Here is a 25254-nt window from a genome sequence, read left to right on the forward strand (position 1 = left end):
CGTTTTTGAATCGAATCTTGAGCATGAAAATCAATATCGAATCGTGACATTTTCTGAATCGTGCACCCCTAATTTCTTGAATGCACTTCTTTCTTTCATTGGCGCAAGATGCACAGATGGACGTAGGATTAAGGCACAGTGGGGTTAGACTGCTGTCATTCAGAGAGAAAGAGTGATCAGAAAGAATACATCTGGATGATACAGTACCAAAGTCATTGGCAACCGTCTTGGAAAAGCGTCTGCTTTTGAACTTCACTGGAAACAAAGTTCAAAAAGACAAATCAGATCACTTCAGCGGTTTTGAAAAGCTTACATTTAAGGGGACATGCAGCTTTTTAACAATACAGTACCCTTCTCTATGAACTTCTGTTTCCGTTCATCATCGGAATTGCAAGGTGAGGTAGATCCTACATGACAAAATGTCAGCTTTTGAAAAAGATGTATTTCAAAATTATAAAAAGGATCAGTTTTTTTTTTTTTTTTTTTGTATGAAGCACTCAGACTTCAGGGAGGCTCACCTGAAGTAGGTGACTTGCAGCGGTCCTCTGAGGTGTTGGACCCATCGTTGGAATCACAGGTTGCTGTGGGAGCCACAAGGGTTGTAATTAAACATGGCAGAATTAGTCCTCTTGGACTACTCTCAGCAAGGCTTACTAAAGCTATGCTGATTCCTATGGTACGTACATATGGTGAAAATAAAAGGGTCACCTATTTCAGAAAAGGCAGGGACAATAACCACACAGTGTAACAACTAGGGCTGTCAATCGATTCAAAATGTTTTAATCACGATTAATTGCACAAGCGTCCTAGTTAACTCGCGATTAATCGCAAATTAGTTTTTAATGCTCATGTGGTATTTGAGGCTGACTCCTCCGGTGGTAACTCAGAGGGGGAGAGAGCAGCGCTGTTTAGTGTTTAATAAGCGAGGATCTGTGGACTGCATGCATGGGAATCATAGACTGTAAATTAGTGGACAGAGCGTGTGTGACGTCACCCATTGGTTTGTGGAGATCTGCTATGAGTCGTCGAGTTTGCTGTTACGGGCGCAGCCATCCTGGTTGCGGATGTGACGATTTTAGACGAGAGGGAGGAGTGAGGGAGGAGCCCTTAAACTCTACGTTACGTTACATTACGTTACACACTTTCACTGGCAATCACATCATAGCCACGACCTAAAACACCCCCTGCTTTATCGCCGATTTTAAAATCAACGAGACCATTATTGAAAAAATGATCATTCTGTGTTGCAGAAGACTTCAAACTAGTGATTGAGACCATAAACTCATTATGAAAATGTTTACTGAGGTAATAAATCAAGTGAGAAGTGGGTCACTTTCACATAGACTTCTACAGACACCGACCTCCTTTTGCAACCGCACGTGGCAACATCACAGAACAAGCGTGCATTAAAAAAAGCAATTTGCGTTAACTCGTTATTAAGGCGTTCATTTTGACAGCCCTAGTAACAACAACAACAACTTCACGTCACAAATCTAGTACAAATCTGTTGACTTAAGTGGTGTTTGTCTAGTAAAATATATGGCAGGGTTTAAAGACACACTACCTGATTTTGTTAAAGTGCCCTCAAGCCTCCCAGCTCACTGCTGTAGTCAATAGTGAGCTTTGGGGATTTGAGGCTGCTATATCAATCATCTTTATGAGAAAAAAGGGAAGGCTTAGAGGAGAAAAAGGATACGGTAGGGAGGAAGGGGGGGGGGGGAAGAGAAATTCTGACACAACATGACTTACTCGACTGAGATGAACGTAGTCTTTTCACAGACTCAGAATACAAGTAAGAAAGTCTGGACATGCAAGACGTCACAGTTGGATCGTCTTTACCAAATCACAGAGAGAGACCAACAGTAAAAAAAAAAAAAAAAAGAGAGAAACACAAATTCGACAGGACATTATAAGTGCAAAAGAAAAGAGTCTCAAAGGCTTGCTGCTGGATTTCTAATTGAAATTAAACAACACAAATATACAGTATCTCTCAGATCATATTCCTGCAGTTTGCAGTATATGCATTACAATTTGTATTTCATTGCAGAGAACCCAAACAGAAGTCTTGAATCTAGCATCAGGCCACTGAGACTAAAAACAGTACAAGTACAGAAAGTGACTGACAAGAACACAGTAAAAGACAGAAACAGCAAGGCTATAAACGGCAAATAAATGTGAATTATGTATCGTTTGATCATAAAAAGGAATCAAAAGGAAATGTCACTGCACCACTGATACAGCATTCACGCTGTCTTTAGTGCGTCTAACTGAACAGATGGCGAATATGTCAGTTATGCCCCCTGTTGAGGGACAGGAGCTACTGCAGGGGGGGGGGGTGCTCATGGTGCGAAGTCAAGGCTGCTGCCAAGTGTCAGCCCTGCCTCACTAACCCTCCTCTAACAGCCAAAGCCGTGCAGCTAATCGTTTAGATTGCTTTAGCAACACACGGTTGATAATGGTAGTCAGCTGCCTTAGCTATGGAGAGTGACCAACAGAAAAATGAGAGGTGTAATTGCTGGAGTGCAGCTCACCTCCAGAGGACTGCCGTGTTTTGCGTGGCGAGCGAGGCTGCCTCTGGTAGGGGTCAGATGGGCTGTACAGCTCCGATGTGCCCATGTTGAGGAGCAGAGTTTTCTGGAGGTAGTCCACCACAGCTAGACCATTACTGTTTCCAAACACCACACTGAAACGCAGGAGGGATGAGGGACACAGATGCTGTTTTTGCTCTTAATTCCTACCTTATGATTTACAGTTGTACTGTATAAATGGTTGCTGCCTTCTAGGGCTGCAACTAACGATTATTTCATTGTCGATTAATCGATAAGTTGTTTGGTCTACAAAATGTCAGAAAATGGTGGAAAATGTCGATCAGTGTTTCCCAAAGCCTAAGATGACATCCTCAAATGTCTTGTTTTGTCCACAACTCAAAGATATTCAAATTTGTCCCTTTATAAAAAATGACTCAAACCAATTAATCGATTATCACAACAGTTGATTAATTTAAGAGTTGACAACTAATCGATTAATCTTTGCAGCTCCACTGCCTTCTGTGTGTGTGTGACAGGTTGCACAAACACAGCTACTGGACAGTGATAACCACCCAGTATAAAGACAAGTGTCGGCATAGAATCATGTGAACTGATGTCCAAATATCCAGTGTGCTGGCTGCGTAGACTTACAGGCCGTAGGAGGAGTTGATAGCCAGGCTGGTGATGGGCTGAGGTGGCTCCCCGCTCACCCACACCAGCTGGATCACCAGCTCCACCTGGTAGCCCGGAGACTGCTTCAGCGGGGAGCTCCGCACCCTGCAGGATCAGACAGCAGGCTGGAATTATCACCGGAATGAATTATCACCCTTTTGGGTAAGCCACACTGGCGATATCGTCATTTTTTTATTATTGTTATTCCCCCTTCCACCCTTTTACTGTCAAAACATTTTCATCATTTTTATAAAGAATATTATTTCCCCCTGGTGTACTGATGTGGACATGTTGTGATGGATTGGGCAGTTGACTAGAAGGAGTGAATGAATGACGACATCACTTACTTAAAGTGGTCTGTTCAGTGACAACCTGCTTCACAAAAACCTAAATAGCCGAACCCAATTTAACCGTTTTGCAAAAAAAAACGAACAAGAAAACTTAATTGTCCGTACTGCAGGCATGGTTTATTGTCCCGGGGTCCGTCGGAGGAGTTGCTGCCTGTGGAGGGATGAGTGGGAGGCTCAATCTCCTGAGGGCTGGAGGAAGCTCCAGGGGTGGGCAGGGTGGGGGTCTGATCCCCTCCTGGATCAGGGGAGTCACCATCGCTAAACTCACTCTGCATCCGCACCTCCAAAAGCTAAACACAAGAGATGATATGTGACAAAATGGCTGGTTCTTGGACCTTCCTTCTTTTTCATACTCTGCCCTAAACTTTCCCAACTGTCCCAGAAAAAAAGATAGTTGCAGACAAAGGAGTAGAAGCGTTGCTGGTCTTTCTGGTATTCATATACAGGTACTCCTTGGATACTTTGGGTGCAATGGGTTTATTCCATCTTGTGAAAGAAAACTGGTCTCAGTCCAAAAACTGTAAAAATCCATGTGTCTTTCAGAAATAATCAGTGAAAGGATCCTTCACTCAAGTCATTAGTGTAGCACAGTACAGGTGTGTAAGCTACTACAGACAATGACCCTGGTGAAGACCTACATAGGTTAAAACACGATGGTCATTTTAAAAATAAAGGCATTGTAATTTTGCACAAGTCCTACAGAGTGCCTTGGATTATTTTTGAAGTAGACATGCATTTTTACATTTCTGGACTGAGACCAGTTTTCTTTGACAATATGGAATAAACTACAAAAGATAGTTGTCTTTCTTCTGTCAGATAAAAGTTTCAAGCTTTACATAAGGATTCATATTTGTCCGAAACTATAATTGTGCATGTTTCTGACGACACCCTGTCATGGACAATGATTGTTCACCCACCTGCACAACTTCGGTGGTGATTTCTTGTTTGCTGAACCTATAGACGATAACATGGGCAGACACTCCGGCCACGCAGAGCATTCTGCTCTCAGGGCACCAGGACAAGGTCTGGATGGCAAACGGGTCCTCCTCTACTATATCTGTGTTTGCCTTCTCCTCCTTACTGCGTGCCCTCTCAAAAACCTTGGCAGTCTTCAGCTTGTACAGCACTTGAAGCATTACTTTGAGAAGAGGTAAAGAAAAAGAAGTCAGAAAGAGATGTACTGCTGCCTTCAGTTAATGTACTCATGGTACATTAACTTAATAGCATATGATGTAGTTTGTTTAACGCAATAATACACAGTAGTTCCAGGCAGCATTAAGTGCACACTGGTAGTGCCACCTGGATTAGTTCTTGTGAATTATGCATAAATAAATTCTCTAAATAGTGTCATGGAGTGGACATACTTATTTATGCAGATGACACGGTTATATATATACACAGTCATGTGAAAAATTTAGGACACCCAAGCTAAAGTTGACTAAAAAGAGGAATAAAAAAATCATCTTTTGGAAATTGATATTAATGCCTTAATTAAAAAAATGAGGAAAAATCCAATCTTTAAGGACACCAATTTTGTTTGTGAATGAATAATGTATCGTAAATAAATAAATGCTCTTCCTTAAAATAAAGAGGCATAAAGTGAGTACGCCCCTATGTTAAATTCCCATAGAGGCAGGCAGATTTTTATTTTTAAAGGCCAGTTATTTCATGGATCCAGGATACTATGTATCCTGATAAAGTTCCCTTGGAATTAAAATAGCTCCACATCATCACATTCACCATACCTAGAGATTGGCATGGCTTTATTTCAGTTAGCCTAATAGCTGGTTTGATTTGCATTGAGAGATGATTTTATGGAAAGTACCCCATGCCAATCTCTAGGTATGGTGAAGGGTATGTGATGATGTGGGGCTATTTTAATTCCAAGGGAACTTTATCAGGATGCATAGTATTCTGGATCCATGAAATAACTGGCCTTTAAAATAAAAATCTGCCTCTATGGGAATTTAACATAGGGGTGTACTCACTTTATGCCCCCTGTATTTTAAGGAAGAGCATTTATTTATTTACGATACATTATTCATTCACAAAGAAAATTGGTCAATCACAAAGGTCAGATTTTTCCTCATTTTTTTAATTAAGGCATTAAGATCAATTTCCAAAAGATGATTTTTTTTATTCCTCTTTTTAGTCAACTTTAGCATGGGTGTCCTAATTTTTTCACATGACTGTACACATGCTTAAACAGCATAGCAAGCTGCTTCAAAGCTCACTAGGGCCATGGTAATAGTAAACTTGATCAACTGTGTCCTAACTAGGCTTGTCAAAATGAACACGTTAATAACGAGTAAAAGCAAATTCCTTTTAACGCTACTCATTTTTTTAACGCACGCAGGTTCTGTGATGCAGCTCCGTAGTTTGGGAAATCAGGAAGCTGCAGCAGTAACGTTGCGGACATTGTTGCCAACTCTGCAGCTCTCTCGCTAGATTCAGCAACTTTTCAGACCCTCTTAGCGACTTATAAATATATTCAAATATATTTCTATTGTAATTCATTCCCATGCATGCAGTCCCCAAATCATCAGTTATTATGTCCTATTGTGCCGCAGCACTACGCAGGCAGTCAAAAGGGGGAGGGGCTGCCTGTAGGCGGAACGGGAGCGGCTTACGGTAACACATCCATGAACAGGAGTGGATGGCTAGCAGAAACAAAGTTCCTTGAGCAGAAATGGATAAATAAAAAGATATTTTAAATGGCAAGTTGAGTTTCAAAGCCCTTCAGATGCTTCTCTCCACAAGACTAAAGTTATTTGCTTGTACTGTTGATGTGAACTGAGTTACTAACAGAGTAGTCGAGTCTCAAATACTACTTGAGCATTAAAAACTTGAAAAATATCCCTTTTAAAGTAAATTTAGAACAGATACAAAAATGTTAAGTTAATTAGGACTCTCATGCAATTAAAAATGTAATCGATTGACAGCCCTAGTCTTGACCTAAATAATCAAAGTTGAAGAAGCAGGTTTAAAAACAAAAACAACTTAGTCAATTTAAGGCAAAATAGACACTTTCTCTCCTCAATTGCTGCCAAAATATTGATGAATATAAAATATGATTCTGTTCTATGTACTAACTTTAAATGTAGGTGCATAAATATTATATCTGCAAATCCAACATTTACACAAGTCTAGCTATAAACCCTAAATCAATATTATCACTGTTACATATTCTATAATTTTGAGTTATATTGAAAATGCTAACATAACCTAATAACACTTAAATAATTGCATGGTGTTACCACCTTGCAAGATTTAAGATTAGAGTTAAGATAAGATTTAGAGTATTTAAGGATATGAAAATCAGGTATGGCATGCAATCTGTGATTTGCATACTTTACCCAAGCTAATGAGGAATCTACATGCATTTGGCACTGGCTTTTAAATGTTTCATCTATGCAAACATTAGTCTCAAGTGTGTTATAATATTGTTTATTTGACTTGATGATCTGGATATGTGTATCATTACTGTGGTAATTGTACATATGTACGTTTTTAACTGTAACCTGCAATATGACTTCTGCTGGAAACTAGCTCTTAGGAAATATGGCACAACATCTGCGTCAAAAAGGATTATACGCAGCTCCCTAAAAATAAATTGAATAAAACAAACAAAACTACTCACATGCAGAAGCATCCCAAAATTTGATCGACCCATCAGCATGTCTGAAAACATTAAAGAAAAAAAAGAAAAGAAAGAGATTATGAGATAATTTGTTCACGGTGACAATGCCATGTTTACATGTGAATGAAAGTCAGTGAATCAAAATAACAAATTGATCCGTTCATTCATTAATAATTAGGTACTAACCCAGTGATTATGATCTCTGGGTAACTCTGAGTGCCTTGGCCCCAGTTTCCTCCACTAATAGGCCATTCCTGTGAAAATACAGGCTTCTTTCAGTTGTGTTACCAGTTTACTAGCATTTATGTGTCTCCAAAAATCATTTCCAATTGTTAAAGTCTGATGCATTTTAAACGCACATTACACAGAGGAGCAATTTACCTTCTTGCTGTAACCTTGTCTCTTTTGCCGGCTGCCGACAGAGTAAAGTGCAGGAATAAGTTCAGCAGGGCAGTCAGCAAAGTACTCACAGCAGGTCACTGGTGACTCATGGATAGTCAGAGGATATGGATTCTCAAATATGGGGTACCTGTCAAGACAAAAGGATAGATTTGAAAACTAACTCCATCTTCATGGTATGTGCACTTGAGATGAAAATGACAACTTGCTTGCTGCCAATCAATTAATGCAGTTGGATACTAGGATATTGTGATTTTAGATTTCTTATACTTTTATCACAAATTTTATTTAACTAGCACAGCACGGCAGAGGGGTTCATTTCCAGACAGGCTTGACCGTACTAAAGTAACATTAATGTATGAATTTAAAGATTATTTTTTGGGCTTTTCCGCCTTTATTTGATAGGACAGCTAGGTGAGAAAGGGGAGAGAGAGGGGAAAGACATGCAGGAAATTGTCACAGGTCGCATTCGAACCCTGGACCACTGCGTCGAGGCATAAACCTCCAAGTATATGTGCGCCTGCTCTACCCACTGACCCAACCCGGCCACAAATAATGTATGAATTTAATTAGCGGAGGTGGTAATGCTATTATTTATTTAGTTAAGTTAACACACAACACTTAACGTTACACACCTGGACCTGATCTGAGTGAGATGAAGGAAGACAGGTTTCCTCTTAACAAAATGCTCTGACTGAATTTAAGCTGGGCTTTTATTGTGAAGGGTAGACACAGAAAAGCCAGCGTTATGGCAGTGTTTTTTCCCTCTCAACCTTTATTGTGCGGCCGCTTAATTTCATTCATATTTATTAATTCCAAACCCCAAGTTCATTGGGTCCCCAGGAAGCCAAGTGTGAAGTAGACTGGATCAACGGCTCTCGAGATATTTTATAGACAACGGATGGACGCACACACACACACACTACACTTTTTAAGAAAGATTATTAAAAAATGTTATTTTTTACCATATAATTACCATGAAATGGTAAACAGCAGGAAACACCCAGGGGGATACATTTAACTAATTAAGATTCAAGTAAAAAGGACATAATGCTTTACTGCAAAACTATTTTCCTTTGGTAATTAAAGTTATTTTATTTTTCATGGGACCTCTGTAAAATAGGAATAGACTGACAGCTTATGTATTCTATAAACTCATTATAGTTATTATACATTATAAATTCACTGCAGAGATGGATCACGACTTTGTGTCATTTTTCTTCTGTTCATTTATTAAAGTCTGAAAGGTTTCAAGTGCACATTTCTAACTGAAATCATATAAATACAGTTAATAGTGTTAAATAATCAGACGTATCTCTAGTATACTGTGTATTAATACATAATGTGCTTGATCTACAATACCCATATTCCTCGATGCATACCAACAATACTCCAATTAATCTATGTTTAGAAAGCAGTATAATTACCCAATCTGTCCGAGGTCTATTACAACTAAGTCCTTCTCGAGGAGGACCACCACAGCATAAGGCTCCTGAAAGTCTGGCAAAAGAACCAAAACAGCATAAAATTAACAGTGACGTCATTTCAGGGGGCTAATACACATTCTGTCTCCAGAGCGGAGAGTGTTGCAGCTCACCATTTGGATATGGAGTTTCACACAGCGTTAGGAAATCTACGATGGGGTAGTCCATCTCTAGGACAGCAGTGCTCTTTCCGTGCATCACAGTCAGACAGGCTCTCCTCCCCACTGTATCGTAAGACAGACCTCCAGACAGGATCATGAATGGGTCCCTGAGTTCAGGAAACACACACACACACACACACACACACACACACACACACACACACACACACACACACACAAACTTTAACTGCTTATTCAATAAATGTTTAGTATGGTGTGTTGGGCAAGTTACTCAGGAAGTGTAATATGTTACTCTTTACTTATTACTTCTTAAAAGCAAAATATTAACTTACTTAGTATCAAAAGTAATTAGTTACGTTACTTGTTAAAATTGTTATAATATAATACTTTCGCTGCCCACCCCCACACAAAAAACAAAAAAAAACACACAAAACAAACGCACAACCTGCCAGCTATGTATGTATGTTACACACATTTACATAGGCCTACTATGTTTTTTGTCGAGTTTCACATAGGCTTACATTATGAAAAGGACGTGGCGACGCAGATTTCCATCACCAAAATTACAACAAGCGTTACTGCCCAACGCTGGTTGTGAAAAGCTACTAGGTCCAATCAGTGGTAAATGGGTGAAGACGGACACTAAAATGTTACTGTTGTGCTTTCTCTGGAGATTCTTTGCCCCCATTTCAAGAGCATTTATGATGGGAGGAGCCTACTTTTTAATTATAATGACAACTATATTAATCCCTGTCTTAAGAAGAAAAAAAAAGTAAGGGATAATTAGATCAGCTTCAGTGAAATAGTACATTTTTTATGACATGTTTTTTAACTTTCTGACCTTGACGTAACAAGCTTGTTCTCTTCAGATAATGATAATTTGGTCAACAGTTATCAAAACCTAATTAACATGCGACCTCAACGCAACAATGAATCATTGGTCATGATCAAAATAATGATCACAACAAAACAAAGCCCGTGAAAAACATAATAATATAATTAACCCAGGCCTTCCCAGCTTTCCACCCAGTTTCCACCAGCACAATGATGCTGTCAACATGACTGGCCTGTTGTGATAGAATAACAGGAAAGGCCACTTTCAGTACAGGATATGGATTCAAACCAGAGTCGGTTAAAACACAGGATACAGTAGGTGGGGATATGCTACCATCACACTTACCCAGCCCTTGTTGTTTTATACTCCACCTTCAAAATAGGCTTGCATGGTTCTGGCTTTTTTCCATCCTTAGGCTGCTTTCCTAATGGAGGTTAAATGGGAAAAAATGCATTTTCAGAAGTACAGTACATATGGTGTACATACTGTAACGCTCCTGTACACATGTAAGGACATGTTGGCCCCACCCTGTTTTTGTACAAAGCACACCGCTAAGACTGGATCTACAATATGTGCTTTTAAAGACATGTGGTTGGTGGTGGCTTCTATTCAATATGCCTGTATGCGTGTATATAAACAACGCACAATAAAAAAGTGCAACAGTCCGTACCATGTGGTGTGATGATCTGTGCAGACTTGGCTTGGGCTCGTATATTCCATGTGGTCAGAGTGCCATCAGAGTGGCTGCAAACAAACTGTTTACCCTCATGATGCCAGGCTACTGAGTGGATCGCCTGAAAGACACACAGCAGCATGTCGTTAGAGTGTGGTAATAAAGTACGTGCACATTTTACAGCTGTGCAACAATATATTAGAAGATTGGTAGAAGCTCTGTGTGCAACATATGCAAAGCATAAGGCTGGATAATTCTATGTTTTTCTTATTGTCAACAAATCTCTTGACAAGACCAAAATAAACAGTACTCTGAATTTGGTTGTTTTTTATGACACAAAGACAATAAAGGCATTCTATCTTCTAATGATCTAGAACATTTTATTTTACTAAAACTCGATTGACAACTAAATCCACCCAATATAAAACCTCTCAAAGGGGCCCAACGAGAAATGAGCTATTTCAGGCTTCCTGAGAAAACACTTGAGAGCCACTGTTCAATCGCATGTGATGGAAGTGATAGGTGATAGTGCAAAATATAACAGGACCAAACATGTTGCTGGGACAACAGTGAGAAAACCATGAAAAAAAACTACTGAAGTACACTCGTAAGAATTGAGTGGAAAGAAAAGAATACCTTACCTCATCATAATTGTAGCGGTAGTCAGCTTTTTTGCACTTCAAATCCCACAACACCACAACCCCACATTCAAATCCAATCAGAAGCTGCAATAACAAGAGAAGCAGCTCAGCTGAGAAACAACATTCCGCACATATATAACTCAGCCTGGAGTTAACACGACAACAATATTTTACTCATAATTTCTCAATCATTCCTAGAACGTTTTCTTGAAAAAGAAGTATGTAATTTGGTACTAATTATAAAAGAAATGGACAAATTCCTAACACACAGTAAGTAACGACTCATTAATGACTTACTATGTACATTTTCACCTTCATCAGACAGCTGATAGTATAGAGGCAGTCCCCATTATTATTATTTTTTTTTAAAGATAATTTTTTTGGGCTTTTTCCACCTTTAATTTTTGACAGGACAGCTAGGTGAGAAAAGGGAGGGGGGGGAAGAGAAGACATGCAGGAAATCGTCACAGGTCGGAGTCAAACCCTGGACCTCTGCGTCGAGGCTTAAACCTCTCAATATAAGTGTGCCTGCTCTACCCGCTGAGCCAACCCGGCCACAGAGGCAGTCCCCATTATTAAACAATTATTGATTGATACTTTGTGATATTAAATGTGATATTAAAAGCAGATGCTCAAGTAAATAACATAAAAACTATCTTTCAAAAACATTCAAATAAGCAGTATCCATCTGTTGCATTCAGTAGTAGTAGGGCGTGCTTATGGTCATTGCCACATCCCTCACTTAGAAGACTATTGAAGCCACTGTATCTCTCAGTAGCTCCATCTCTTCTGCCAGGATTTAGTCTGTGTAACATTGTGGAAGGTTATCTGTAAACGATTAGCCTGCAGTATACCATTGACATTTTAAATAGCTGTAAAATGTTCTGCTATCACTCTCCGTTGTTGCTGCACAAGCTGTATTGACATTGTGTCTTCTGCGCTGGAGCAGTTATTCACACGGAAAAAAAGAAAAGTACACAGGCGCAGTTTTGTTTTAGGTTTTTAGGGTAAAAAATGATTTCCGTTCCTCAGGCTATGCAGTGGTCAACTATCAGTTACCTTTCCTTCATCCATGGGGTTATCACTGATGTGCACAACAGGCCCTGGGTGTGTTTTGGTGGATCTGTGCAAGTTTTAGGGACAGAAGAGAAACAAGAAGACACAGAGAGAGTGTGTGTAAATTCAAGAATATTTGTGTTCTGCAGATTGACATGATGTACACTTAATTAAAGTAAAATGTATGTGATAAATGCTGTCTGAAATGTACTGTCTAGCTTTGAGAGGGAGAGAAAGATATGAAGGCAATTACGAAGACATGCAAAAGTAAAAAAAGAAGAATAAAAGCCTGATCTTTGGTTGTGCACAAAGAAACAGAGCAAGGATATGAGATGAAAATGTGCATCAGTGCACAGGAGAGAGAGACATGACATATGAGAGACAAATAGAGGGGGAGAGAGAGAGAGAGAGAGAGAGAGCAGGGTCACATGAGGGTCTATGAGAGATTATAGTGTGTGGAGACAGCGTCACCGTGGCAACTGAGCAAGGGGCACTGAGGAAGCATAGGCCTGGCCTAAAGAACGTGTTGCTGCCTCTGAATGTGGTCTGGCTCCAGTGGCTAATGATCTCATTGCTGCTGATGAGTAGATACAGTCAGAGATGTAGCAGTGAATAAAAGGAAGGGACGGACTGGAATATGAACTCCAGACTGTAACCACCACATGATACACCATCAATATGAAGAACTGCTTTAATATATAATGAGCACAAAATATGTATACGGTATGTTTTAAAAAATAACTATTTAAATGTAATATCTCCCACATAGATTTTAACTGACTGAAGGGGTAGGTAGGACACAATAACGAGTTTGAGTGGGCTCACTTTCCACTACAATACTAAATATGATCATTAAGAACACAGGCTGTTTCTGGCCACTGCAGGACACCTAGAATGACAAAAGTTTGCAGAGACAACGAACTGCGAAGCGCAAGGAGCGTTGAAAAGACATTTCGATGGGAGATCGGACAACTTCTTCTACAAGGAAATGACTGGATATTATGTTTTAAATTTCACACCACAGCCAAGTGCTCTTTTCTTTAATCATTGTCACAGTCGCACAGGTAAAAAACATTTCCTGTCACTGCTGGCTTGCTTTGCTGTTTTAGATCTGGGAGTTGAACACCAATTGATCAGATTTCACGAGCAGCAGGATTTGATGTAACATTCTTGTGATCTTTAAAGTGGGTGTTTACACGGGGGAGCGGGTCACACAGGGTAAGTCAATGGGGTTATTTAGTGGGCACTTGATGTTCCTTCTTCTTCAACAGATGTTCTGGTAACTCAGTCAGCAAACACCTCCAGAAGTCTCAACAGCAAGTTCTGGCATGGCACATTAACCACCTCCATACCGCCCTCACACTGATCAGGGCTGCAATATTCTAAGCTTACAGGACACGCTGTATCTGCAAGCACATTTCTTTGCATTTCAGAATTTCCTGGTCGAGTGTCAACTCACACAATTTCACAAGGAAGATATGCAAACGGTCAGAGAGTCAAGGAGAAAAAAAAAAAAAAAAGACAGTTGTGCAAAACAGACTCACAGTTCGATGGCTTTGTTCCACATGATGACGTAGCCTGAGAGAGTGAAGGACTCCACGTTGACAATGTGGATGTTTCCTCTTTCTGTGCCGATGTAAAGCCACTTGCTCTGGAAGGGCAGGTGGCAGTATGTGATTCTGCAAGAGGAGAACAGGATCCATCACAACCAGGCTTTTCATTATCTCATGACTCGATCCCGACAAAGAGTCACCGTTGTCCCTAATCACGCTGCTCCTACTGGAAGGAGTAGCGAGTGACTAAGATTTAATTATAAAGGTCTTGCTCTGTGACACACTAATGAAGCCAGACTAAATATAGATCAATGGGGAGATATAGCGGAGTAAGCACTGCCGTCTTTTCTCAAGTGGTAGGAAGAAACATTCAGTCTTACACCACATTTACAGTGTTAAATGGACCGGGCGGTTGTTAACTGTTCAGTGTGCTTGACTGTTTATCTGTCCGCACATTAGCTGTGACCTCCCAGGGGATATTTCATGCGATTTCTTTTTACTAAACTTGAATGACAAATGTTTTCTCGCCTTGTCTTTCTATATTATAAAAATTGATTAACCTAAAGTTTTCAAAAATGAAAGCATCATGAATGATTGTGCTGACCACATGGTGGAAAAGAAAATAACTGAAAACACAACATTTGACATATGATCACCTTACAAAGTTGTCATAGTGATTGACACAAACAACACAAGCATTCATTTAAAGTGATATTTTCCGCCAACTGATTCATTTAAGCCCAATATTCATTTTCCTTTTAGCTCTGTTTTGGTCTCCACCGACTCATGAAAAAGAGGCATTTAGCTGCTAACTTTATGTGCAGTTTGATGCTGAACAGGTAGCATACAGTATAGCTACAGTGTAGGTTAATACTGGTATTTTATTAGTCTGTATACTATGGGTGCACGATTTAGGAAATGTCACGTTTCGATACCAATTTTCAGGCTCAATATTTGATTCAAAACCGATTTTCGATAAAAAAAAAAAACGATTCACAGTATATAAATGTAGTTACTTTTTCCATGTGATTGCAGTAGACATACAATTAAAAAAATAAAATAATTAAAAAATATGAATCGATTTTTGGAATTCTATGAATTGATTTTAAATCGGTAGAGCGATTCGAATGTCAATCGATTTTTTTGCACACCCCTACTGTATACTGGCATTTATTTACCGTGTTTTGCTCATTGTTTTCTTATATGACCTAAAATTATTTTTGTATAGTTTTCGTTTTGTAAAGCACTTATCATAATTGTTGATTTTAAAAACATAAATAAATATTATCATTGTAATATATATTACTATTTTTTGTTGAAAACAGCTGCCTGCTGCGCCTGGAATTTGCAGGCCAGAAAACTAAAACAGTGAGCTAAAAAAATGGGCTTAAAAAGCTCTGAGGAACTGAGGGCAACTGAAGAGTTGGGTGATAATTCTCTGTGGGTTCCTCGTTACAAGTTACACACTGTCAATATAAAAAAATATCGATTGAGACTGCTTTGAAGTTTGAAATTTTAAACTTTAATAAGAAAACGGCCAACAAATAATGGTCAATGGATAGATTAGAGTAGAAGAACTTTCACAGCCACAGATAAATTCCCAGAAATGTCACGAGTATTTTTACCTTGACCTCATGAACCGCAAGACGACACGGACGCATTATTTTATTTTTCGAAGACTAATGGCAACGACACTGCTAATTATACACAGAGAAGCATGTGGCCAGCTGTGAGGACTGTTTGTGCTCACACTTTACTGAGTGACAGATGCAGCATCACTGCAAACAGAGAAGCGGAAAGAAGGAGGAGTTACTGTACCTCTCCCTGTTGAACTTCAGAGAATGTAGGATTGCAGGGATTTTTTGCCTCAGGTTCCACAGGTGGATGCTGTCATCAGCTAAGGCACTCACTAGCGCTCCCTGTGGGGAGGGTCAGAAACAGGCAGGTGCTGGCTGTTTAATATGGTTTTATCGTAAGTACACAATTATCAGGGCATTATAGACTAGCAATACTGGTTAATCAGAGTGTTGGCTTAAAGCACAGTTCACACAACTAGAGGAGATTCATGGCCTAGTAGCAGTGGTGGAATGTAACTAAATACGTTCACTCAAGTACTGTACTTAAGTACAAATTTGAGATACTTTTACTTTACTTGAGTCTTTTCTTTTCATTCCACTTTCTACTTCTACTGCACTACATTCATCTGACAGCTTTAGTTACTAGTTACTTTACAGATTAAGATTTCTGCACACAAAACACATGTAGTTTATAAAATATGTTTAATTATAAATTAAACTACCCAACAATAAAACGGCCTACAAGTCTAGCTGAAATGATTAGCTGATTAAACACTTAAACACACAAAGACTGACAGAACTGTTGTGATCATTTCCAATTTCTAAAATGGGAGGATTTTTCTGCATTGACAACTTTTAATACTTTAAGTACATTTTCCTGATGATACTTACTTTTACTTAAGTAATAGTAATTTTCAATGCAGGACTCTTACTTGTAACAGAGATTTTTTACACTGTGGTGTTAGTACTTTTACTTAAGTAGAGGATCTGAAAACTTCTTCCACTACTGCCTACTAGTCTATATCGACGACGTTTCATTTTATGGGATTGTTCAGGTGCCGCTGGAGGTTCCGCCGGATGTCCCTCATTTTTCACCTTCTGCTTTCTTTGTTTTAGAATTTTAAACTCTGGTGGATTTCTGAGGACTATGGTTAACTGCTCCTCAGATCTCTGCAGGGTAAATCCAGACAGCTAGCTAGACTATCTGTCCAATCTGAGTTTTCTGTTGCACGACTAAAACAACTTTTGAATGTACACGTTCCACCAAAACATGTTCATTCCCGAGGCTATTTTCCAGAGGCACCGTGGCTCCGTCCGGCGCTTGGCGCCACCCAAGACGATTGTGATTGGTTTTAAAGAAATGCCAATAAACCAGAGCATGTTTTTCTCCCATCCCTGAATGCTGTGTTGACTAACCAGACCCTCTTCCGCAGCGGTGTGGAGGAAGGTCTGGCAATGCGAGACTAATGGCCTACAAACATGGAATAAGCACCAGTGCCTGTGAAAGATGCAGGACACAGTGGACAGACCTGTAGTGAAGGGGTGAGGAGAAGGTGGAGTGGAAACCAAACAGGTACTGACAACAAACCTCGTTGATCAGGAACTGGAGCTGGATGACAGCTGCACCGCTCTCATGCTGACAGTAGCACTCCACACCCGCACGGCCAAAGCTAAATGTCAGCTCAGTCAAGGAAAACTGGACAAAAAAACCCTGTCAAACATAATGTAGATTATATGATACAGTAATGCTGAACAATGTGTTTGAATAAGTACTTTCTTAAATCATTTCCAGCCTTCAGTAGGTTTCCCAATGTTTTTTAACTAAATATAATTTGGCTTTTTTATTCATAATTTGCATGCCTAAATAGGCACTGGCAAGAACATGAAGCATAGCAAACTAGTGAGTCACAAATCAAATCAGCAGCCCCCGTCTGCTTAATTTCTTGACATGCGTCAGCCAGTATGACGACAGCATGATAAACTTAACCCTCACCTCTCTATCGGACTGTTTAGTTCAGGTCAGAGAATCACCGCCTGCTAAATCTGGGCATTCAAAAACAGCCGGACCACCCATCAGGCAACAGACAATGTCAGGCCTAAATATGAACTGTGTGTGAACTAAAAGAGGAACTGAAATGATTGCATGTATGGCAAAAGGGAGAATGTGGCCAGAGTGGAGCACCGCCAGGTAGGCAACAGGACTGTACTGCATCCCACAAACACTTCCAAATACTTTCACAAGCAGCACAGAAATGAGGAGCATAATGAGGAAAAAGCGTGTCTATTTCAACCAGCCTGTAATCACTTTCACAGACACATAGTATGTGCACCAATCATGCACACCAGCAAACAAAAAAGGAAGCAGCACGAGCTCTAATCCTAGGGAGAATCTCCAGATAGAGACGAATTGGCCACAGCTCCTAATGTGATCAGGGCATTGTCCTGCTATGCCCTTCTATGCCCTTCTATGCCCTGCAGTGCCCTGCTACGCCTTGTAATGCCCTGCAGTGCCCTGCTACGCCTTGTAATGCCCTGCTACACCATGAACTATTACAACTACTATTTCTAGTCATAGTTTCATTATCTTTATTTTAACTATTATTGCCACTGTTCATCACACCCCCAACCAGCACCGTCAGACACTGTTGACCAAGAGCCTGGGTCTTTCCGAGGTTTCTCCCTAAAAGGAAGTTTTCCTCACCACCCGAGAATTACTGGAATTGTTGGGTCTTTGTAAATTATAGAATGTGGTCTAGACCTACTTTATCTGTAAAGTGTCTTGAGATAACTCTTGTTATGATTTGATACTATAAATAAAATTGAAATGAAATCGATCATGCCGGAGAAAAGCTCCAAAGACGGACAGTTGTGTGCACTACCTGAGTCTGTTTTGAACTGACACAGCATAATGTCTGAACAGGATTAAGTAAACTGTGATCAAACAATCCCTCAGCGCCTTGAACAAACTAAGGTGGGGTTACAGGAGACAGGCTCAACAGTGGGGCATCACTTGTGCAGAAGGATGGAGGCAAACAGACTTTCAGACTTTGAGCGGGCGCCAGTCGAAGGCTGTTGCCAACTAAACTCACATTCAACCTGTGACCTTTCTGTCCAGTTTTAGCTCCTGGCCCCCTAAGTTCTGTACATTTGTTCGGAATTATTAATGGATGTCATGTCTCTACAGGTCCACAATGGAGGAAGAGTCATTAAGTCTGTTTCATAGCCTCTGGTCATGCATAAATGAGAACAGAGCAGTAGTCTAAAGAGCACAAATGTTAATATGTAACACTGTGTATTCATATTTCTAACATCAAGTAGAATCACTTCAACAGCCTTGTAACTGGTAACTCAAGGTGCTATTACTGTTTATTTGTCTGTGTGCATAACTTAATGTATGGAAACGTACAGGTGTCTGAACGGATTCTGATGCAATGTAGCTTAAAGGTGCGACTTTCTAGGCTAGCAGGAAATTAAGACTGTCTCACTGTGGTGAGCAAGTAGAGCATTCTGTTGGTACTTCCTTCCACACTACATGATCAAAATGATTATACTAATACTATGATCATGTATGTAAACCACAGGTACAAACTATACTGTCTGTCAACTGAGAATGTTTTAGACTACACTACCCTTTTCCCTTCTATACTTTATTTTATCGGCAGAACATATGCTTCTAGGATTGTGTGAACACAGGAAGCTGAGGCACACCAGTCAACTGTGACTTAGTTTGATATCTTGCTGTGAGGGAAACAAAATGTTCAGATAATAGCGCCTGTCATCTTTTGGTCATGCGATGATTCAACTGATTTGCAGTTTTATATGAAATCATTCCTTTAGAGCTGAAACTGATAAATAACTGAATATCTTTGGCTTTTGGGCTATTGGTTGGACGAAACAGGTTATATCAATAGACCAATTTGTGGAAATTGAAAAAAAAAAAGAAAAAAAAAAAGATCAAACGATTAATGTAGAAAATAATCTGCAGATTAGTCAAAAACGCTTTACATTCCATGTATCACATGCAATATTTATCATGAATTTGTATTATTATTAACTGTCTTTTGAGTTCTTTATATTAGAGAAAAATACTGCACTGCATTTTTTTACTTATCATGATTAATGGTAACATGATTTCAACGGCCCCCACCCTTGAACATCAATACTTCCCCATTGGGTAAACCAACAGGGTTCACCACAGCATTTCAGCATCAGCCAGTTTCGATGCGTATTCACCTGATAATCATCAAGACAGGAAGTTATCTTAATCATGCGAGCGGACGAATGAAGAAAGACAAACTGTTCTTTGCAGCCTTAAAGCCTTCTTAAAGTCTAGGTCACAGCACTGTAGAAACCAAACGAAGAGGAAGCTACAGGCTAGTGGGCTGATCATTTCCAGTATTTCTGCAATGGAAGCTGATCTAAACAAGCTTCTGACTTCTCGCATGACAAGTCAGCTGCACAAGTATTTTGAACAAAAACAAAATGTTCATTCCATTTTGCACACACTTGAACTTTCCCTGTTTATAAGTTCAACAAATTTACTGCCTCCATTGCCACGTGGGTCAAATTCTATTTTTAATTGCCGTTTTACTTTGGCTCCAACAACAAACACAGAGCTGCTCTGTTTTGTAGTGGTCAAAATGTAAAAGCACGTATATTAGAAGGAGCAGGGGACGGTCTACAGTAACACGCTGATTAAAACACTGTAGTACAGACAGATCTTGTAAAAACAGACATGTATTGTTTGTAGACACGTCATTGAGCTTATGTCTACTGAGCTGTGGCAGCGTTTCCAAACTCCGGGGGCAATGAGGTGGATCGATACAGCCTGTCTTTTGATAAATGGACCTATTGCCTGAATGACAGTAATCCCATCAGCTCCACCTTGCACATTAGGACAACATGGAAGCAGTGTGTGCTCTCTGGGAGTTACCCTGTAAACACAATGCTCTCTTAATCTGGAGAGTGGATAAAGACGCGGACGGAGGCACTACGAATGGAAATCTCAATAAACGGGCCTCACACGCAAGATATCAGCACAAAGGGAAACCTGAATATTCATGAATACTGTAGGCCAACCCTGAAGGCAAGTTGTAAACAGTATAACCTGGACATGACCAGAATATCACATTGCAGTGTTTAATAGTCTGTAATCCAGGGGCGGTTTTGTTGCTGTGACTCATGGAAGTTGCTTCGTTAGCTGTAAAAACAAACTGATATCCTTGAATACAAACACAAACACAAAACTGACTCCCAACTGCCCGAGGGGGCCACATAGCACTGTAGCAGCTTGATTGTGTGTGTGTTTGCGTGTTGCAAATCCAGTGATGTTTACAGCACATATGAAGTGACATCCTGGCACAGACTGGGCAGCACAGTTGATGAGGTTGGCTCCTCGGCATATGGCAGAGGAGCTGTTCATGCTACTGCAGAGACGCCACTAATGAGCCCGGGTGCTCCAGGAGAAGGAGGCTGCTGTTGCTGGCTGCACAGAAACACATCCTAGCTATTGTCTACCTCTGAGCTCTGCAATTAGCTCTGTGCGCTTTGGATTTTTATATTTGTTTTGTTGGATGACAGGAGGCAAAGACAGGTCACATAATCTATAAATTCCCCAGACTTTGTGAAATGCTGAAGGGTGACTTGGCCATATGACATTTGCAAAAAGATAGTTAGACATGGGTCTGGTGTGTGTTGTGAGTGTGTGTGTGTGTGTGTGTACACAAGGGAGTGGAGGATGTTGAAAATTCACTGGAATCATCCAAGCTTTACTTTCCTTGTGTGGCAAAAAGGATACAGCCTCAAAGCTCCACTCTGAGTCCCGACGGCCAAGATTTTCTGGACGGGGTCAAAAGCCATTGAGGATGGTTGATATGGGAAGCCATGGCGCACAGTCTGCAGGAAAGAGCAGAATTTATATTAGACCTAGAGTCAGCTAATCAATCATCTGCTACACAGTCAAACTGGCTTTACTTGAGGAAAAAAAAAAAACATTACCATAATCTCCTAGAAATGTAATCCATTTAATGTGGAAAATTAGTCTTAGTCATCAAAATAAATGAGATAAAGCATAAACATTAGTGCAAATGTGGACTGGAATATGTTTCTGATATCAGCCTGATAATCGTGCAGGCTCAATCCTGTAAAACAGCAGTAATAAATTCATTTTATCCATCCTAAGGTTCACATTTTCAGCCTTGGGGTGCACTTCCCTGCCAGGATCTTGCAGTCCCCCAGCCACCAAAATGTTATCCTCATCAGGCATCTATAACTCAATTGTTTCGCGTTACAAACCTTGCCCAGCCATCCATAAGCTCTGTGCAGCCTGCAGCAGTATTACATAACAGGTAATGCCTTGGCCCTGTAACCTAGGGACCTGACCCGTGCTGCTCCCAGCCGGGGCAGGAGCAGGTGGGCTGGCTCTCCAATACGTGCAACACAATCCACGCAGGCAAAGCCTTTCCAGACAGATCGAACGGGCTAGATTATTAAACTGTGCATGATTAAAAATGAGTTTGGGAAATCATGTGTGTTGGCCAGTGAGGGTAGGATTTAAAGGATAGGGCGGTTGACTTTTTTTTTTTTAAAAGTCTGCTTTAAAAACATGTTTACAGAAAGAGTTGGTTGCTGTAATCACTCCTCCTGTCTACACCGACCCTCAAGAGATGTTAGTGATAAATAACAAAATTGACAGTCCTGTGCAGTGTAAATGCATGCAAAAGTAAAGCTGAACTAACAGACCAACCGAGTAGGTATCTACCAGAGTCTTTTTACTGGAATACCAAGCACCTCTTCCCTCAGCAAGTCACCAGTCCAACAAAACACAAATAGGAAATGTTATACTAAAAAGACTGTAGCACTGAAAGATATCCACTTAATTTGTCAAACTCAGATTGAACTCTTGAGCTGAACTAAAATGTATTTTTACACAATGTGGATTTTGTCCTCGTCCAGTGGGGACGGGAGGCAGCCAAAAAAGCTGCCAATGTGCATGCGAGTGTTGTATATACTTTAAAGCAATGCGAACTTATTGTTTAATGGTCTTCCCTTCTTAGTCAAAGCTAGGTAACTTCCATTAAAAGATGAGAAACAGTGACTTGAGGCGACGATTCAGTGCAATGCAAACAGCCATGGTGCTATGACAGACAGCCTGCATACTGTACAACCATGGGCACAGCCAAGCACGGCAGTCAACAACAAGATAAATTCCCTATTAATGTGTCCAGTTATAACTTGTACTTTTATATATAGACTACATTTCTGGTTTTAAGTGCGTACACTCGTGTCATTTTCATTCCAATGAACAGTGCTGATTAGAGTCACGCCGCTGTCATCTGACTGGCAGTGTGCAGAAACAGTCCGTTAATGTATGCTGCTATTAACGTAACCCACCTTGCAAAGCTGAAAATGCTCCGACTGGAGAGTCTCCTGGATAACATCGTTTTCCCTGGGAGTACCCGACTGGGCAGTTGCGGAGGAGGAAGAAGAAGAAGCCGCTGTCAAGCCGTCTAGCACCTTCCTAATGTTAAACTTCTTCATTTTACTCCGGTACAGACGCGACGGTTAAGAAAACAGATCAAGCGAGCTACCATAAATTGGATAGAGAAGGGGGGGTAGCTGCTAGCTAGTTAGCCGAAATAACGCACAGTTAATATATTTCTGTTGCTATACATCTCACATGTTACGGAGGGTGTTGCTAGCGCACTCTCCAAAAGCACCCGAGTTACGAACATTGATTTAGCGAGTCCTTTCCGATATCAGTGTTAATTCGCCATTAAATGTTGCCAGCTTTGACGTTATTCGATCGGGATCAACCGTTTCCGTGAGCTGTTTCCCCGGTCTGGGCTCAGCGGGTAGCAAACTGGCTACGGAAACGCAGTGAACTGCAGCGAGGATTGAGTCTGCGCTCTGCTGTCACCCGGATGCTGGGTCCGGTGTTACAGTGGATTCTGTGACCTCGATGGGATTTTGTTTAGCTAACAAACGTTTTAACCAGAAATGTGTTTTGTATTTTGATTGCTGTTAACAAAAGTGATGACTTCACAGGCCATCTATTTTAATATCTTTTAGAAATCGTTACCTCGTTACCCAACATATGAGCTGCCAGTGGAGTACAGGTAGGCTACTTTTAATTGAGGTAGCCTATATCAATCTGGCTATTTATTGAAATGGACTGTCAAATGTGCTAAGAAATAATGTTCATTCTGTCGAATGTAAAAAACAAACAAACGTGACTGTCGAAATGGAAATAAAATGAGTGCTCTATTATTATTTTTTTGCACCTTTATATTTCAATGGATAACTCCTTCTGCCCACCTCTTATAGCTCGCAACAGCTAAATAAATAAATAAAATAAAATAAGTAATCTACACAGTGTCATTTTTATGAAAAGTACAAATACAAAAAGTACATGAAAACCATGTCAGCAACCCTAAATTCCCAAATATTTAGTGAAAATAACCAAAAAATGTTGTTGTTACTATGAATGTAACTGAACACTGTACCAATATTCATTTGAAACATTTAAATTAGGGAACCTAAAGATCACTTTTAGTTCGTTATGTGTGTGTGTGTGTGTGTGTGTGTGTGTGTGTGTGTGTGTGTGTGTGTGTGTGTGTGTGTGTGGTGTGTGGCCCCCTGCTGGCTGAGGGATCTTGAACAGCATTAATGCCTCAGGATGAAAAAGAAAGAGAAGCCGATACTTGTGACAGCTATCAAATATCAATGTCTAAAAACTATCAAATAATGCAGGGGCAGTAAGGAAAACATGATGCCATAGATGTTTAGAACCACTCAAATTGTGCTTTTAAATCTCCTTGTGCTCTTAACTGAAGATCTTTCCCACAGAAATTTGATAGGAGGGTAGTCCTTTTGTAAACGGTTAAGTTCCCAATTCAGGATCCAATCTATTGTGTGTGCATGAAAAATAGGCCGTATTTCCTCATTCCTCTTGTTCCCCAAGGAGGAAAAACGAGGTTATTTTACCTCCATAGAGAATTAGAAAACTAGAAAATAATTGGTTATGAAAAGCAAAAAACCTGGTTAGATGATCACCTTTATGATCTGTCATTTAGGAGGCACATATGTTTTAGTGGCTGAGATTTATCTACTGATTTTGTGCTTAATTTAGATGGCACTTGGTAATGAATTAAATCATACATCTGAAAAAGGCATTTGGAAGAGATGTAAGATAGTAGGCAACGTGGTTACAGTGTTTTATAATGAAGTAGGCCTAAACCTACACTTACTTAAGAAAAGTATCCGAGAACTTCTTCCACCACTGCTAAAAAACACGTTTAAGGATTTAAAGTGCTCATAGTATGCTCATGCTCATTATATCAGAATAGGTTTACATGGTTTAATTTTCAAAAAACACCATATTTTTGTTGTACTGCACATTGCTGCAGCTCCTCTTTTCCCCCTGTGTGTTGAGCTCTCTGTTTTAACTACAGAGTGAGGCATCGCACTTCTGTTCCATCTTTGTTGGGAGTCACACATGCGCAGTAGCTAGGTAAGGACTACTAGCCAGTCAGAAGCAGAGTATGAGGTCATGCCATGCTAGCAGCTAGCCGAGCATTATAACGTGTGTTACAAATTGACGTACATTTGTCTCTGAAGTAAAGGCTGGACTACAATAGAGCTGTTTGGAGCAGTTTGTGAACAGTGTTTTCTGTTGGAGATGGTAAGTCTCTTTGGGGTGGACGTTGGGCTTTTTCACTTTGTA

General features: G+C 40.1%; 1 protein-coding gene across 10 annotated transcripts in view; it reads right to left on the bottom strand.

Moving 5' to 3' along the window:
- Window positions 1-23409, bottom strand: part of stxbp5b (syntaxin binding protein 5b (tomosyn)) — a 32598-nt gene extending 9189 nt beyond the window's left edge. For 2 of the 10 annotated variants that reach the window (XM_078277077.1, XM_078277075.1), the window contains exons 1-21: window positions 22923-23409; window positions 21328-21425; window positions 17119-17200; window positions 15772-15872; window positions 13945-14079; window positions 12404-12467; window positions 11345-11428; window positions 10701-10824; window positions 10376-10454; window positions 9187-9341; window positions 9017-9089; window positions 7572-7719; window positions 7377-7444; window positions 7191-7231; window positions 4468-4688; window positions 3656-3840; window positions 3180-3305; window positions 2532-2683; window positions 519-581; window positions 351-407; window positions 208-255 (exon numbers count right to left, since the gene is read on the bottom strand). In XM_078277077.1, the coding sequence (XP_078133203.1) occupies window positions 208-255; window positions 351-407; window positions 519-581; window positions 2532-2683; window positions 3180-3305; window positions 3656-3840; window positions 4468-4688; window positions 7191-7231; window positions 7377-7444; window positions 7572-7719; window positions 9017-9089; window positions 9187-9341; window positions 10376-10454; window positions 10701-10824; window positions 11345-11428; window positions 12404-12467; window positions 13945-14079; window positions 15772-15872; window positions 17119-17200; window positions 21328-21425; window positions 22923-23069 (2251 nt within the window). In that variant the 5' untranslated portion in view covers window positions 23070-23409. The remainder of the gene's footprint in view (window positions 1-207; window positions 256-350; window positions 408-518; window positions 582-2531; window positions 2684-3179; window positions 3306-3655; window positions 3841-4467; window positions 4689-7190; window positions 7232-7376; window positions 7445-7571; window positions 7720-9016; window positions 9090-9186; window positions 9342-10375; window positions 10455-10700; window positions 10825-11344; window positions 11429-12403; window positions 12468-13944; window positions 14080-15771; window positions 15873-17118; window positions 17201-21327; window positions 21426-22922) is intronic. The other 8 variants (XM_078277081.1, XM_078277080.1, XM_078277085.1 and 5 more) reach the window with 6 other exon arrangements.
- Between the last annotated feature and the right edge of the window lie 1845 nt (window positions 23410-25254).

The sequence above is a fragment of the Sander vitreus genome, chromosome 20, assembly GCF_031162955.1.
Source record: "Sander vitreus isolate 19-12246 chromosome 20, sanVit1, whole genome shotgun sequence".
Taxonomy (NCBI): domain Eukaryota; kingdom Metazoa; phylum Chordata; class Actinopteri; order Perciformes; family Percidae; genus Sander; species Sander vitreus.